This window comes from Synchiropus splendidus, chromosome 1 (genome assembly GCF_027744825.2).
Source record: "Synchiropus splendidus isolate RoL2022-P1 chromosome 1, RoL_Sspl_1.0, whole genome shotgun sequence".
NCBI lineage: Eukaryota > Metazoa > Chordata > Actinopteri > Syngnathiformes > Callionymidae > Synchiropus > Synchiropus splendidus.
This window is the reverse complement of record NC_071334.1, coordinates 11,754,392-11,771,009: the sequence shown is the minus strand read 5'-3', so window position 1 is coordinate 11,771,009 and position 16,618 is coordinate 11,754,392. Positions and strand designations below refer to the sequence as shown.

The window sequence follows — 16,618 nt, the reverse complement described above, 5'->3', positions numbered from 1 at the left end:
AAAGAGAAAAGTCTTCATTGCTAAGACATTCGATATCAACTTCAGCCAGCTGCCAAAATCGTCCGGGAGACAGAAGCAAATTATCTGAACATCCGAGAACTGCTGATATTGTTGTTGCACATTCCTCCCTTTGCTTTTATTAATTTTAATGTGATTGTAGTCTCTTTCCATTTTCACATTTATTATTTCTGGACATGTCTAGAACTGGAATAAGCAGTGATGGGTCACAATGAGAAGCTCGTTCGGGAAAGCATTTTGTTGGCGACCGCTCTTCTTTTGTGCCGCTCCTTATGAGTAATTCATCAATTCAGTCTGTGATTGCTATTTCACTGTTTTTAAACTGATGCATTGAAATCCCAAAGTGAGTCTGATCTGTCCACAGAACATAAGCTTGCGCTTGTCTTTATTGTCATTCAGAGCCAGCGATAAGAAACGTAACCTGGCGCAGCAAAAGGCAGAGGCTCAGAGACGACTGTACGGCCACGGCTCCACAAAGAAACTGCTGGCAAGTTCTTCAGACTGGGAGAAGCAGCGTCACACACTGGAGCGAAGAAGAGAAGAGCTAGTAAGTAAATGACGTACTGTTAGATGGGTGAGGCAAGTTGAAACATTAAGAATGTATTACAAAGTACGGTAATGATAGTAGCAGTTTAAGGAAAAAAAATCTAACGGTTAGATATGTGCAAATTGAACTATTTTAAAGCATTGTATTAAGAGAATTCTGGTGTTTACTTTGGCTTAAAAATGTTCAGGAGATTGAAGACTTCCATGGCATCTAATTATATTGAGAACATGAACAAAATGATCTTTTTCAAGCAGTTTCAGCAGTTCTGTATGATTGGTCAACACACAGAATAAACACAAAAGATATTCTTCAGGTAAACAGGCTGCTAAATTGCTCCATGCCTCAAATCATTTTAATGTCCTCATTTGGGTTACGGAATTGAAGTATAACTCAACTAATATGAGTCACAATGCATATACACCATATTATTAAGTTTGTTGGGTGCTGACTCATTCTGTAATGTGAAAATGCTATTCAAATCTTGATGAATGTTGCATTGTTAAATGTTAATGGTGCCATTTGTGTCGAAGTTAAATTGCATATATGCAGAGCATGTGTGATCACATTTCATTTTCAAGACCAAAGTGAAGTATTGGATATGCTGAAGACCTCTGGTGATTGAACACCAAGTTGCAAAAGAAACACAAAAATATTTGCAACATGAAGCTTTTATAGAACTTTGAGACATTTAACTAACTAAAGCTGCTTTATGGCATCATTTGCTGAACTCAATCTATCTTAAAATATTGCTTTCAACTCAATGTCAGTTTGCTGGATCAAGTTACACAGAAATGAACTTTGTCTTGTAAAGGATGGGAAATCTTAAATGGTCTTTTTGTTAATATTTGAAGTGCAATAATTTCTTAGGGATGTTTTTCGTGCTATATAAATTCTGATAGGCTTTAAATTACCAACCTAGAACATCAAGGATGTGCAGACATGTTGTGTTGACTCACGATGTAAAAACATTAAAGTAAAATCTATTTTATATGCCTGCACATCAAAACCACCCAATTGACATACATTGGAAATTGCCTTCAAATTCGTATTTTCTGATTTCCACTGGAGAAGGATTGTCCATTCCAATCCTTTGGCTCTGTCACCTTGAACAGACAATTGTTTTTTTCTGCAGAAAGAGCGGCTGGCACAGGTGCGAAAGCAGATCTGCAGAGAAGAGCATGAAAGAGAACATCTGGGCAACTACAGGTAAGGACAAATGCAAATAAAGAAACTAGGAATTTCCCCTTAAGACCTCAACCCACTTTCACTCTGCCGTTACCCATTACAGTCAAAATTTAGACTGGAGTTTAAATAATAAATGTCACCGCCCAGATTCAATTTGCGGTCGTAATCTGTTTCTGTGCAGAGGACATTTCTTCTGTCCAAACGCACAAATTTGCATCAGTTGCATGTCATGTTGAGGCAACAGGGAAGCCTGAATTTAGCATTTGTTCTTATACATTTTCAGCTAGCTGCCCAACTGGAAACTGTAAATATATGCTAGTACAGCTTTCTCACTCCAATGTCGCTGAAAAATATTGTGAAAAATGCAGTTTGTCAGGGAATATTTCAAACATGAGGCTCAGGAATTACCACTGAGGATTTACAAAATCAGAGTCAGACACTCGAAGCTAGATCCACAAGATCAGATTTCTTTCTTTAGGCTTGGAATGATGTTTATTTTAAACCCAAGACTAATACTTTATTGAAAGTACCCAGTGTATAGTGAAAACAACATACACCTTTGCCCACATATATTCAAATGTCTATTGAGGTGGATGATTCCAGCCATTGTGAAGTGCTGTCACCTCAGATTCTAATTCACCTGGCAAACAATCAGTCAATCAGACAGTTTAAGGTCTGTCTGGAGGATCCCTTTTAAAGGGCACTTAGCATATAAATTAGCTGTCTGTGAAAACTTAAGAACTTTGGTCATTGACCTTCCTTTAGAATTGGCAACGTCATAGAACTTCATGCTCTCTCAAGTGTTGTTTTCCCTCAATTATTGTAACACATTCAAGTATTCAGATGGAATGTGACATTGACAGCTGTTTGTTAAATTTTGCCAATTCTGAAAAATATGTTAGACTTGAAACAGCACTGCTCCCCTAAAAGTAATTAGCTGCACTAAGCTCTCATGTGAATGTGCACATGTTTACTTGAAATATTTCTGAAAAAGGAAAGACAGAAAAGGCACTTTCAAAGTATGATGTTCAAGATTTACTGACGTATTCTGAATATTCTGAACATTTTAACTGATGCAAAGTGTCGCTATCTTTTGATACTCTGGTGATTCAGTTGAGCAAGACGCAAGAAAAAGGCTGATGGCATTTTTGCCATTTTTAGTCCAATCATCGCATTGCAAGTATTTTTTTTAATTGTCGGAGCCATTCAGAGAAAGTCATTCAGATAAGGCCTAGATTTCTACGGTTATGGAGGTGACGAAAGGAGTGCAGGCTGTCTGGAGCTGGTGGACACAGTTAGACTAGTTTGATTCAGAGACAAGCAGCAGAGTTAGAAGTGTAGTGAAGATGCTCAGGATTTCAATGGGTGTGATTAAGAAGGACACGATTAGAGACGAGTAGATCAGAGGAGCAGCTCATGTAGAAAAGTTTGGAGACAAAGTTGGGTGGCCAGATGGTCTAGACACATGGCGAGGAGAGACAGGGAACATGTTAGATGAAGAATGCTAATGTTAATTCCAGGCAGAAAGAGACAACCAATTGATGTGGCAGAAGAAGACATGAAAGGACAGGTGTGACTAGAGGATGAAGGGTGATCAGGATAAGTTAGATCGACAACCCCAGTGTGTGTATATATACGGTATATAGTATATGCTCCTAACATAAGCAGTACCAACCAAAATGGTTCCATTGTGGGAGGATTAAAAGGAATCTAATCTAATATAATGTCTACTGAAAAAGGAGGCATGGTTTTGTAGCCGGTTTCAAGACATTCAATCACAAAGCAGCAAATGATCTTGACTGTTTAGGGATTGGACCTGAACTGATTCATTTAAATTAAGACAGTTAGTCACGCTTATTAATCATATATAAAGTTTCTTTGGCAGGGAACATTTTTTAAGGGCATCAATTCCAGGTGCCCCACATTATAGTGATATCATAATCAAAACATCCACGATGAGGGCGAGTAAATCGGATTAAAATAAAGTTGTTCTGCGTAGCAAGGACTTCACTCATCACTGGAGCACTTCCAGAATCACTTCCTCAGATGATTAACTTTACTATGTGTATAGATTCAACTGAAATGTGATCATTCGGGTGTCACATATTGAAATGCGATCAATTGCAGTGAATTACTTAAAAAAACCTGAATTAGATTTGTTTTTTAATCGAGTCCGACCCTTTGAAACGGCAGCAGTGAGACTCCATGTTTGTGAGTGACAAAAACAAGAAACCCTCTGTGTGTCTTTCGGCACCTTTTCTTCCTTTTGCTTTCTTGTCCTCTTAACGCTTCATATGGCTGAACAATAGAACAATCTTTTTTTAAGAATCTTTTTTTTCTTATGTACAAAGAACTGCTGTCATATCTATCTTGTTCTTCTATAAACTATCTTGCTATTCTCCCTCCGTTGCCTACAGTACCTAATAAGGATTTTGGCACCACTGGTTCTCCCTACCTGGACGGCGGTCCTCTGATATTTTTCATTGATTGTGGTTAATTCTGCGTTTAATTAGATTGTTAATGCAATGAATTTCCTTCTATGTTTCTATGAATTACCCTATTTTTCCCTGCATTCCTCTCATTTTGGCATCTCACACTTACTTTTCTTTGCGTGTGTTTGTGGCCAACAGACGCATTTACCCTCCTGATGACAAGCTGCTGTTGGAAAGGTATGAAAACCTGCTCTCAGCTGCCTTTCAGACCTTCCTCGCCGGGCGGGCTGCTTCACTTCAAAAGGAAATGAATAATCCCCTGAAACGAATGAAGGTACGAACGTCAGTCGCACACACTCAAGCACAGCTTCTCCCTCAAACAATCAGACATAAAAAACAAAATACCAGCTGATATTCAGATGTCAAAGCAGGATAAAATAAAGAATACTATAAAAAAATGTACTGGAATCAACAAAGGCAAATTTTGTTCAAAGTCAATCTGTTTTTTTTTCCGGTTAGTGTTTGGAAGTCTTTGTAATCTACTATTTAGATTAGATTTGACTCTCTGATAATGAAATGAATCCTTAAATAGCTGTGATTCAACTGTATTTGTTTGCCAGCATGGCCAGACTCAACATGGGCTCCCACTAGGTTAGCAGTTGAGATGCAAGTTGTGCTTGAAAATCCAAAGGGTTGTTTTATCGCTCTTCTACATTCTTTTCCACAAAGCTGGAATCCTAAAATGCCGGCCGTTTTGACGACTGGAATGCTCGTAAAAGTGTTGAGCAGGTGCATGTTCAATCTGCCTGTAGTGCTGCGCCTCTGAGATATTATTAAAAGTGCTACTGAAAGAGCCCTCCACATTTGGAGTAGATCATACTGCTGTGATCTGCAAGCTGTACAAGGGCCTGAATTTGTCGAGTTTTTGTTTGCACTAAACATGGGCGCGTATGGTCACAAAAGCATGAACGCAACGTGAGCATCAGACGCCTGTTGAGACGAGCGTTTGTTGTTGCTCCACATTTTGCATGTTTTCTGATGAAAAAAAATGGCTTTTTGCGCTTATTCGACTTTGATGAAGAACAGAAATTCCAGTTTGAGAATAGATAATCAATTCTCATTCATTCACATGTCTACACCAATTTACGAAACAGGCACTCACATCTTAAATGTACTTAGAAGGGTGTTTTTTCTTTCAACTCATTATTTATTACATTAAAAGCAGTAGTTTGTCCTCCTCTACTACAATGACCTGCGTAGGCCCCACACACAGAACTGTCTGTTCAAAGGCTGCTCATCTTATATTGCTTTTTTCATCACACTGTAGCTTGATGGAAATTTTGTTTACAAATCTCTGGCACATTACACATTCTATTTGAGCTCATGTATATTTCTAAAACCCATAGAAAGCTATAACAGATGCAATATACCTCCTCCTCTGTGTATATTGTCATTCATTCAAACACGTCTTTGAGAAAGCCACAGTGAAAGATGCAAATTGAGAACAATAACAGTGTGCACAATATGCACACATCAAAATGCCCGTCCAAAATGATTTCCTCATTGTACATTTGCTATAGAACGTCTAGTGTAACATACTAATATATTTATGGGTGCAAATTCATGCATCATTTTCACATTGAAGCAGTACTTAAAACTGAAGTTCGACATTTAGGGTGGGTTTACAAAATCCCTGCATGTTCCAACTTAGGCTTTCTTGTTGATGGCGGAACTACAGTTTACGTCTGATTTACACACCGTTCGAAGTTGAGGTTCTTCATCATCGTCACCAGAGACGGACATTACAGCACTCCAATGGTATCCATCTGCGCCAGGCCTTATATGAATACACCACAAGTACAATACAAGTTTTTAGCGTTGTTTATACAAAAAATATATACAGCCAAGATTACGCCGAGAGGATCTCTGCTTCTCGCTGCAATAGCTATGCCCAGGTGTGGGCAATAATCTATATTGCACATACCTTTTTGGTGCAAGCAAACCATAAACCTACCCCTTATCTATGAAACAAATACTCACTTACTCTCTTCTGAGTAAGGATATTTTTGGAGACACCAACTGGCCAATTTTTGCTGCCAACTACCCAACTAACTACCTTTAAATAGATTTATTAAACATATCTGTTAAATGTCAAAGTCAGTCTGGCTTCTTAGTAATGACTTCTTTGTAGTATTATGATTTTAATTGAATTCCTACAGTATGGATATAATGTTTCAAGTTTAATAGTTTTGTGATCTAGATCGGCTGACCATGATGATTTCATCATGCTCATATTGACACCTATACATGGGCCCGCAAATACATTAGTGCACCCCTACAATTATCAGTTACCGATATGTGCACTCCCTGTCTGATTTATAGAAAGAAAGCATCCATATTTGTATTGTATTCTTGTTTACACTCTGTAAATAAGCAGAAAAAATGATCTCGGACACAACAGTTGCTCATATTTCACAAAGAGAAATCGGTTAGCAGCTTCTGAGGAAACCATAGAACAAGGAGTGTGTTTTTAATAAATGTCAAACATTTTCAAAAGATTATTGTACACATTTTAATGTGGCTGTGTAATGCATTGTGTATACAGTAATGATGTGTGACGGAGAAGTTGATTTGGTTTGGTAAATGCAAATTAAATTGGATAGAATTATAATTTTTAACATTGTAAATATTAGCTGCACATATGAACAAATTTATTGTACAACTGCAAAAAGAAGTAAAAAAAAAAGAAATTATTTACTGCTGTAATGATTTGTTTGTAGAAACTGACTTAATGCTTTTCCCAATTCGCATCTGATGCATTTGTACTTCGTGGCGGATGGTGATTTTTTTTTTTTTAAGGTTGACCTCTTGGGTTTTAATGATGTTTTTTTGTTATTTCACACCGTGGAATTAAAGTTAATGCTTTGTCCAATGTACGTATAAACAAAAAAAAATCTTTGGCATGATACGTCGCCATGAATAATAATTGCAAAAAAGTTTTGAGGGATTATTAGTGAACTTGGTTAAACCGTAACATCTTTGCTTGGAATCTAAAATAACCAATATGGCAGCTCTGTGAAAGCCAAATTAAACCTTGCTCAGCCACCCTCAACTCTTCTGTTCATATTTTCATAGTCACATAGGGAGCAGACCGAATTCATCCAAATGAATTCACATCTGTGCTCCTGATAAGTGTTTTCTATTCTGCAATTGTTTCTTCTGTAGGAAGAAGACATCTTGGATCTTCTTGAACAATGTGAACTGGATGATGAAAAGCTGACTGGCAAGACCTCTCGGCCACGTGGTCCAAAGGTGGGTGAAAAAGACCCGCAGCCCGTGAGAGACTCGGGAGGGGGCTGGATTCCACATGCCTCTGGAGACTGGAAATTGTGCCAGAAAGTGTCAGAGAGGAGATAGAAGGAGACAGGTGCCTTGAGCTAACGCCCAGAGAGGACACACGGACATGGCTGAGAAATATAAAGATGCGAGTAGGCAGTTAGAGAGAAAGAAAAGAATCAAAAAGAGTTGGAAAGAAAAAGAACCAGCTCCCCTGGGGGACGGCTGTCAGGCTCTTCCTCTTCGTCTCCATGCTACCTTTCATTCTGTCCATCTCCCCATTCCTTTCTCTGTCACTCTGTCACCTAAACACACCCCACAGTCCCCACAACACTGCATTACTCCCTCTATCACCTTGCTTCACCCAGCGATCCATTTCCTCTTCACTGAAAATTTGCATTCACCCCTCACTTGACGACTAAATCGGCTGGAACACTCAAATTGTGTGTTTGGGACTCGACAGGGCAGTTCAGTGTTGCATTAGCGAGGCCTTCGCTGGAATGAGGACTTGTTCAGACACAATCACTGTTGTCCAAATTAATTTGTGTCCCGTCAGTTTCGATGTTGCTGAGAGTGTGGAGAGAGACATTCAGAGCAGGAGAATGAAAGAGCTGTGACGGATAGATTCACTCCTCGGGGTGTACTGCTCACAAGCCATCTGGTGAAACTGAACCGATGCTGGTGTGAAACAGAAGATTGAGGAGCGAGGCAAAGGATTTAGAGACAGGATTTTGGGGTGGGGGGGTCGGGGGAGACCATGGTTTATAATCTTTGCGAAAATCTCCGGACAGCAAGTGAAGGAGCAGCGCCACTTGTTGGCCTTAGTTAATTGATTTACCTAACCCTAACTTCAATCTTAACTTTTTAGTTAGGCGTGATCGGCATTTAACATAACATAGTGTAAGTAAGTAAGTTATGTTAAATGTAGTAATTTCAACTACAAGATCCTCAGAATACGATCTGGTCTTGAAGGCAAGTAGGTTACTGTCATAGCACACTCTCAACATAGTCTGGGAGACTTGGGAATACCTTGAGTTTATTAGTGTGTTGCTCTTTACATTTAGACCAAGATGTGCATTGCAGTATGGAAATAAGGTCAAGGCAAAATATATTTCACGTTTTGTCCCGTAATTCTCGTGTGTGTGGATTGATAGTTGATTTTTCTGAGAGAGAAAAAAAGCACCTACCATTTAGTTTTGCAGCTGTCAGAAACATATTTTGAAGGATGAAGTGCCTTCTGCGCCTTTTATCTCCTCCATCTTTGGGCCTTCAGCATCACTTTATCTGTATTAACTCATATCCAAAGTTTATTTCTCTGTCTCCACACCTCCATCTTAATGTTGCTTTCTGACGTTTGTCTTGTCAGTGCCTGTTTCTGTCTCTCCTTTCATAACTTAGGTGGCCTTTCTCTTTGTTCATTTCCGTTGCACTCTATCTATTCTGCACCTCTTCTCCATCTCTCTCAGCCTCAATACTCAGATTCACCTTGTCCTCTTTAGTTCTCATCCCATCAATCTGATGTTCCCATCTCCCTCTTTATTCTCTGCCTGTGTATTTAATCTCGCTGTGCCTCCATTCTTCTTTTCCTCCCCCACACACAACTACACATCTTGACTGTGATCACTTCCTCTCCATTAACTTGGCTGGCCCAGCTACACAGTGAGGTTGACTTTGGAGCAGACGTAAAGAGGCATCTTTAATTATATGAGTTTGTCAACACGAAGGATGAGACAAAGACAAGCCATTTAATGAACAGCATCGACAATACACGTTTGTGGTGAGGTGCAGATTTTCGTTGAGGTGATACAGACTTTCGGCATTGAAATATGCACATCTACTCACACTTCCATCAGTGTGACATCGGAGGAATCATGGCGGCTTCTAGTTGAGAATCAGAATAGCATATCAGAATAACAAAGATTAGGTAAATTCAAGAGCAAGACTTCGAGGGGGCAAGACCTAGTCAAGACCAAGACCAAACTAAATGCAGAACCTTCAGGACACCACCAAAATCAAGTCTATTTAAAGTTAGCTCATCTCTCATCAGCCTGAAAGTTTCATTGAAATACATTGTCAATTTTTTCGAGTTATTCTGTTTATCTGTTGTAGGACTGATGGAAGAGTCCCTATGCATGACCTCCAAGAATGGCAGAGAAAATAATTGATTACATTAGTGTGGCTTTTAGGGCTATGTTTTGAGGGTGCAGACCTTTTCACTTGAACTTTTTGTAACACTCGACTCAACCTTCCTCTCCTCTGACTCATGAGCCTCACCGCAGACACCATCCCAGTCTCCTCTTAAATCAATTATGGCTCTCCAAACTTTGTCCACTGTCTTCACATGACTGTCTTCTGGTCCTTATTCAGCTCTCATTGTATTATTGGGAGCAGGTCATCATTCTTCATTTAGCATAGGCTCCAATGGGACACGACTTACAGGTCCCTTTGTCCCCCTAGCAATCATGCATGTCTCTGACATCTCTTAACAATCTTGGGCATTTCCACACCAACTTCATTTCACTAACATCTCAAAAAGTCTTGAGGGTTTTTTTTTTCGGAACATGACTGGTATTTCTGGCTGGTGTTCAGTTTTCTGAACATTTTCCTCGTTGAGAAAAACAGATATAAACTTGTCGACTCACTTGAAGCATGCTTGTATATAAAGAACAAACCCTTGGTGTTGTGTCGCTTTTCCAGATATTCTGGCATTTCTGCCGAGTTAGTTTTTTGCTTGTTTGCTAGACAAACACATAAGCACAAATTACAAATTGCCACATAAAATCAGTTGTTTAAAGTTTTATAATCTCACTGTACAGATCGGAATTTACCTGTTTGAAGTTTATTCGTGCATATTTTCTATTCACAAATGATAAAATACATTTGTGTTTGCTTGTTAGTCCCTCCAGCCTTTGACATCCATGCCAGAGTGCAGCCAAACGCCGAGACGCCAACGAGCGGACTACTCCACTGATTTCACCAGCGGCAGCAGCGCAGAAAACTCATGCACCTCTTCGGACGAAGATGAAGAAGAGAGGAGAAAAGCAGAGATCGTGTGCATTGGCATTGAGAAAAGAGAGAAGAAAGTTTCATATGACCTCGGGAGTAAGGAGAAGAACATGGATGAGCGTTCAGGTAGTGTTGAAGAATGTGGAAAAGGTTTTTTTTTTTGGTTCCAAAAAGTACCTGGATCTGTCTTGCTTGCTTTATGGGGTGCTGTTAAAATATACAGAATTATAGATGCCAGCCAAAATGTCTTATCTTCAGTAAAAGCTATGTAATGTGCAGTATAAACAACAATACATTGTTTTCCTTAAAGGTGGGGTTATTATTATTTATTTTAAAAAATTATTATAATACGTAAAATCCCCTTCACATCTTCAAGTGTCTAATACCAAAAGGAAATATTATAGTCACCTGTGGAACGGACAGTTCTGTGAAAACACTACCCAATAATTCTAGCTGGCCCGGTTAACCTATATGTACTTGCTCGGTTGGAAGAAAAATCGGCAACCACTGCAGCCCTTTTGTGGATCAGTTTGACACCCTTGTCTTTGACTCAATTGCTGTTTGTTCACGACTCATTGCAATAAGCAATGAGTAATAGTTGGCGTAGTTTGGGGGTAGTCTGAATAAAGGGGGTTAGACTTGGAATTCAAATTGCAGCTTTCTCAATACATTTTTTTAAATCACATGCCCCACCTTTAGGGAATTGTCAAGAGCTTGACTTGTTTAATTTTAATTGTTTGAGTTTTAGATGTGTTTGGTCCTGCACCTAAAGCTATGGTCGTGAAATACTGTTTTAGATAGATATCTTTTACACTGCTTCTCGTTGGTGTAACATTTATTACAGGATTTATTCTCATCATTAAGTTTCATGAAAACGTCTTCACGCCTCACCAAGAAGTTTCTCTGAAGGGCGTGAGCAGTCATGGGTAACATTGCTGTTGTTGATCTTTCTCCCACTTTTTCTGTGCATACCTAATGTGACAAAACGCTACCAGATCTTTGATTTTAATTAAAGCTTATGTAGGGTAATTATGTCTGATCAACTGTGACTCAGGGGATGTGACTCTTAGTGGCAGAGTTCTTTGGAAAAGGAACATCTCTGCTCAGTAACCCCACACAAACACACTGAACATTAAAAAAGCACTTGAGGATATAAAAGCGTCCCGGTGAGCTTAAGAATAAATTGGATTGAGAGTAAAATGGAATAAAAAACAAGACCTTTTGTTGTCTACCTTGAAAAGACCTTGTGTGTTAAACACTGACATATTCATGTTTTGCTTCAAAATTGGCAGAAATCACAAACTTCGACTCAGTTTCTCTCAGCTCTTTAGCATGCAAAAAGCAAAACCTTTCACGGCACTCCACATTTCTGGCTTTTTTTGTTTTATCCAGCTTTGTTGTGTACTGCACGGTTTACTTCCATACAAACTGGACAAGGCTATTGGACGTCTTGTTTTTGTCAGTGGATGTGTTTGTGCATTTTGTGTGCAGAGCCAACAACAATGCCAAGTACTATTCCACACCAAGTCATCAAATGGCTGCAAGAACTAAGGCCCTTAATGTGGTTATTTGGCAAGGCCCAAATTATGTTGGGACAGCTGCGTACTAAAACGACGAGTGGAATGGTATGATGCCATAACTTCACATTCGATTAACATGCAGGCTGCACACTTCGACATCACACTTGTGTGCCAGCTGGTTGACAAGCATGAGGAGTTACGATGGCCAACATCTGCATGGGTTCTTAAGTGAAGTTAATGTGTGTTTTGAGAGGTACAAAACTACTGCTTCTGTTTTGGTCTGACAAAACACACCTCAATGTTTTACTGGACCGGGTCTGACAGTTGGAAGGTATAATGCCGCAATTCATTCCCCAAAACAACCCACAACATTCAAAGGCAGAGTACGAGAGTATTCCAGTGGCGAGTGCAGAAAAAGGATTGGGAGAAAAAGCAATGTGACAGGCTGTTGTCTAGCTTAACCTCACACACTGCTTGTTCTCCTCACCGACAGGTCGCATACACTGGAAGCCTCTAATCAAGCCAATGAAAAATAGCCCCACCCCATCGGCGTCTCCGACACTTTCTGGTCCAATCAGACGCTCCATTTCCTGTCCCCGTTCCATTTCGTCTATGTCAGCATCTAATGAAGTACGGACGTTGACGATCAGGCCCAGCCCTATTGTTCCCATTGCCACTCCACTCATACGACCAAGTTCTGCCACACTTCGCTCTCATTCGCTGAGCCGCAGCGGCTCCACCCAACGTGTGCCTCACAGCAACAGCCTGGGTACCATCCACGCCAACATAGTAAGACACCACACTTAAATCTGACTGTGCATTTCCTTTGTGTTCTAGACTGTTTGGTTTTATGATCACCGTATTAATTGCAGACTGCAAAATGTACACGTCATACATTCTGCAGTCAGCATTAAAAACAATTGTAAGTTGTAATGGATTTGTTTTCTAAGTATATGTTTTGATTGTACTCGCAGTGTGAACCAATCTTAAATCTAAGAAGTAAAGAGCAGGAGGCAGAGCTAGTGCGCCAGACACTCTCTGCATTAACCGCCATGAGAATCAGGTTTCCTGGAAAGACAGAGGAAGAAGCAGAGGCGATGCTGGACGAGGTAGGCATCCCACCACTGTACGTATGTATGCACAGGCCTGTCCCAGTCAAGGGAAGCTTTACTCCCTGAGCATATTGTGCAAGTTAAAAACAGCTCTTCATCCATAACAGTTGATCCTCAATGGCCTGGCTCTCATTCTTTTTCGCCACCATTGTTCACTTGGCACTATTTGAGTCACATAACCCATTTTGTTGTTTGTATAAATGATCTGGGTTTAAGGCTGCAACTATTTTGATAGTTCACTACCTTGGCGATATGACGTGTACTGGTTGAAGACCAGCACATCCGATTGTTGTGTTGTTAATAATAATAATTGTCTTACTTTCATCTTTGGTCTGTCCAGTGTGAAATAGCCCAATGGCTTCAATGTTTTTGGTCACACTGGTCGTGGAACCATTTCTCCTCTTGTTGCTGAATGTGCTAGGTCATAGAGCAATACAGGGTGTGCAAAACCTTCTCCAACTGATTTAATAACTGCTTATTGTCAACTAATTTGGTTGTAGTGGAGATGTACCAGAGACCATGGTGAAAGTGTTTGAACGTGTATAACCACTTTGAGTCTCTGCAATAAGAACTTGTAATGTAATGACAGTAAAAGTCAAATCATATTTTATTCAACATAATGTTTCCTTTACTGTTCCAATAGATGGTTAGAGAAGCCTTCATTGTGAGGTCAAGGTTGTTTATACTACTTAAAACTTGGAAAAACTACACATACTCACCTCAGTCCTATGAAGGCAAGTGCCCGAACATCTTGCTCAGTCTTTACTGCCATTAGCACCAGCTGTTATCTTTGCTCGAAAGCTGAACAACAGATGTAACCGTGTCCAACTGATTAAGTTATTACAGGAGGAAAATTTGTCTCACATATTTGTTGTCTCCAGTTGTTAGCTTTGTCACAACTGTCAACGATGAAGAAGAATGTGCTGTTAAGAATGTATCTGTATTTGTATTTATGCTGGTCATAGTAGAAATTGGAAAGGCACTGAAGACTAGCCAAGTGATTTCTTCTGGGTTTTTTTTCTTCTAAATCTACCTCACCATAGCGCTTGTATTGTCTGTTTAAGTTTCATCCACCAATTAAAGAATGTCATGCACCTCAAAGGGAATACAAGAAAGGCAAATACTAACTGTAGAGGCCTCAAATGGTCTCTCACCTCAGCAAATAAAGTGCCACTCGATGGGTTGGAAATGAGCTGGTGTGCACTGGTAATAACTCTATCCATTTTCTCCATCTCGATACCTAATTTGACCTAATGATGTTTAGGTTCAGGTAATTGCAGCTTGTCTTTCTCTCAAAAAGCAACATGTTTTCCACAGACAGATGGAATGCATCATGTTTGTTTTGCTGTGCCCTGAATCAAAGTAATTTGTGTACAAATGTGACAAATGAACGTGCATCTTTGCAGACAATGTTCGCGATTACCCGGCGAGCAAACGCGGTGGAAATCGGATGCACCTGTGTGTACATGTGCTTCGACACTCAGGAAAAGTTCAACCGTAAACTAATAGTTTTGTTTGCACATTATCTTACTTGCAGTGTAAGATGTTTTATGTTGCACTGGGGGGAAGACAAAATCAACTCTACAATAATAGCAGCAGGGGTTGCCGCATACTGAGCGCTTGGAGTGGTTGTAAGCAAATCACGTCATTTCAGCACAGACACAAACTTTATCGACAAAGTCAGTCAGGAGCGCTGTAGACAATACTCCAGATCCCAATGCAATTTTATCATTACTTTTAAAGCCATTCACTTCTGCCGAAGCTTACAAACCAAAGCTTCTGTGTTAGTGGATAAGACATTTACAGCCAACATGTAGAACTACAGATAAAACCAACTATATTTCTATATAAAAAAAACACAATGTTGAGACCATCAGGGTCCAAGATTTTAAATGTAACCGCCCATCCTATCTTCTAACAGCAGGATGAAAAGTAAATGTGAGTGCTGGTCATTATTTGCTGTGTAGCCTGAGTCAACAGCTTTTAGCGGACGAACGGTCAAAACAAAAGGAGTGTTCATTGAAACAAAATCATAACAATGGGTCTCAACTCCACATGAGTTGGAAGAAAAAGTAATGGTTGAATGAGTATTTGTTGGGGTTAATGCATTCTCCCTGTTACATTTGCAACAATTTCCCATCTGCATGTGGAATTCTCACCTTTCTTCATATGGTCAGTCCTTAAAATTTCAAAGTTTGATCCGAACTTTAATATTATTATAATAACACAACATAAATTAGAATTTTTTCTATCACAGACAGAGGGCTCAGAAAGGTCAAATTCGAGCAGAAGTACCAATAAAGGTTTCACATTTATTTTAGGTGGAGGGCAGGACATATGGCAGCTCGGCAGGTGAACCAATTAAGAAGCAGGCTGTAGGGAAATCTCGGCAAAACAAAAAAGGTCGAAAGCAGAAGATCGTTCCACTAACAAGACGTAAAAAATAAAAGAGGTAAAACCTGATGACAGAAGCAGAAACTAATGCACAATTACTTTTCTATTCATTTCATGTGTTAAACAAAACCGACAGGGAATGTGTAGCAATGGTGTGATATAAAGAAATCCAATAAATATGTTTAAATTAAAGAAACCGCCACCCTTTTACAGATTCTATTGAAAATGCAATGAGATTTTTCCTACATTATAACATTTCAATTTTTGTTTACAGATCCTTGACAACTGGAAATACCATAAACCAAAGGTTGCTTCCTATTGGCTGGTGAAGTTGGATTCTACCAAACAACGAAAGGCAAGCTTTCACACGTGACGATTTATCGTCCATTTCTGTAGTTCTATATAGTCCTTGTTGGTCATTCAATGTAAATGGATTGTTTTGAGTGAGTCTACCATTTTGCAAAGCTTAACTTGTTATAGCTTTGCAATTGCAAATATTCCATTTTTAATTTTGATTCAGACCTTTTATAACTGCATGCTATATTGTTCCCCTTACACTAATTTATTACATTTTCACTGTCTTTGTTCTTGATGTCAGGCATCTTATGTGTGCTGTATTGTTATCATAAATATTTGGTCGCTATGCTTTTGGTGGGCTTTCAATCTTTGAATCATTTGAAAACCCTCTTCACAAATACCCCCCTAAAAAAAACAAAGTTTGCATCAAGTTTACAGTAGATGAAATTGTTCTTTTGCTATTGGTTTCCTGTGGCTAATTTTGAAACTCTAAACTATCCACTCAAGTCCTGGATTCGGAACAAAAAATATTACGATTCACTCACTATTCTCTTTGCTAATTCTAACCGGTGGACAAGGAAAAGCTACTGCATAGCCAACAATCCTCATGTCCAGCTGAAAGGTACAAACTTGACTGAATCATTTTGTAAAATACACTGTACAAATTGCCTGAACAGTCACAGCATGGTGAGAAAGCATCAACGATAACACTGTTATGTGTTTCAGTGCACTGGAATTAGACTCTGTGGTAATATAAAGATTCTATACTCT

The 16,618-nt window shown here is 39.3% G+C and overlaps 1 protein-coding gene across 5 annotated transcripts in view; it reads left to right on the top strand.

Annotated features, from left to right (window-relative positions):
• The window catches only part of ttll7 (tubulin tyrosine ligase-like family, member 7), a 67,096-nt gene that overhangs the window by 33,367 nt on the left and 17,111 nt on the right, over window positions 1-16,618 (top strand). For 4 of the 5 annotated variants that reach the window (XM_053856992.1, XM_053857806.1, XM_053858569.1 and 1 more), the window contains 8 exons: window positions 418-565; window positions 1,698-1,771; window positions 4,381-4,516; window positions 7,408-7,494; window positions 10,416-10,650; window positions 12,538-12,833; window positions 13,019-13,153; window positions 15,825-15,905. In XM_053856992.1, coding sequence (XP_053712967.1) covers window positions 418-565; window positions 1,698-1,771; window positions 4,381-4,516; window positions 7,408-7,494; window positions 10,416-10,650; window positions 12,538-12,833; window positions 13,019-13,153; window positions 15,825-15,905 — 1,192 coding nt within the window. Of the gene's footprint in view, window positions 1-417; window positions 566-1,697; window positions 1,772-4,380; window positions 4,517-7,407; window positions 7,495-10,415; window positions 10,651-12,537; window positions 12,834-13,018; window positions 13,154-15,477; window positions 15,778-15,824; window positions 15,906-16,618 lie in introns of those variants that run through there. The other variant, XM_053859467.1, reaches the window with a different exon arrangement.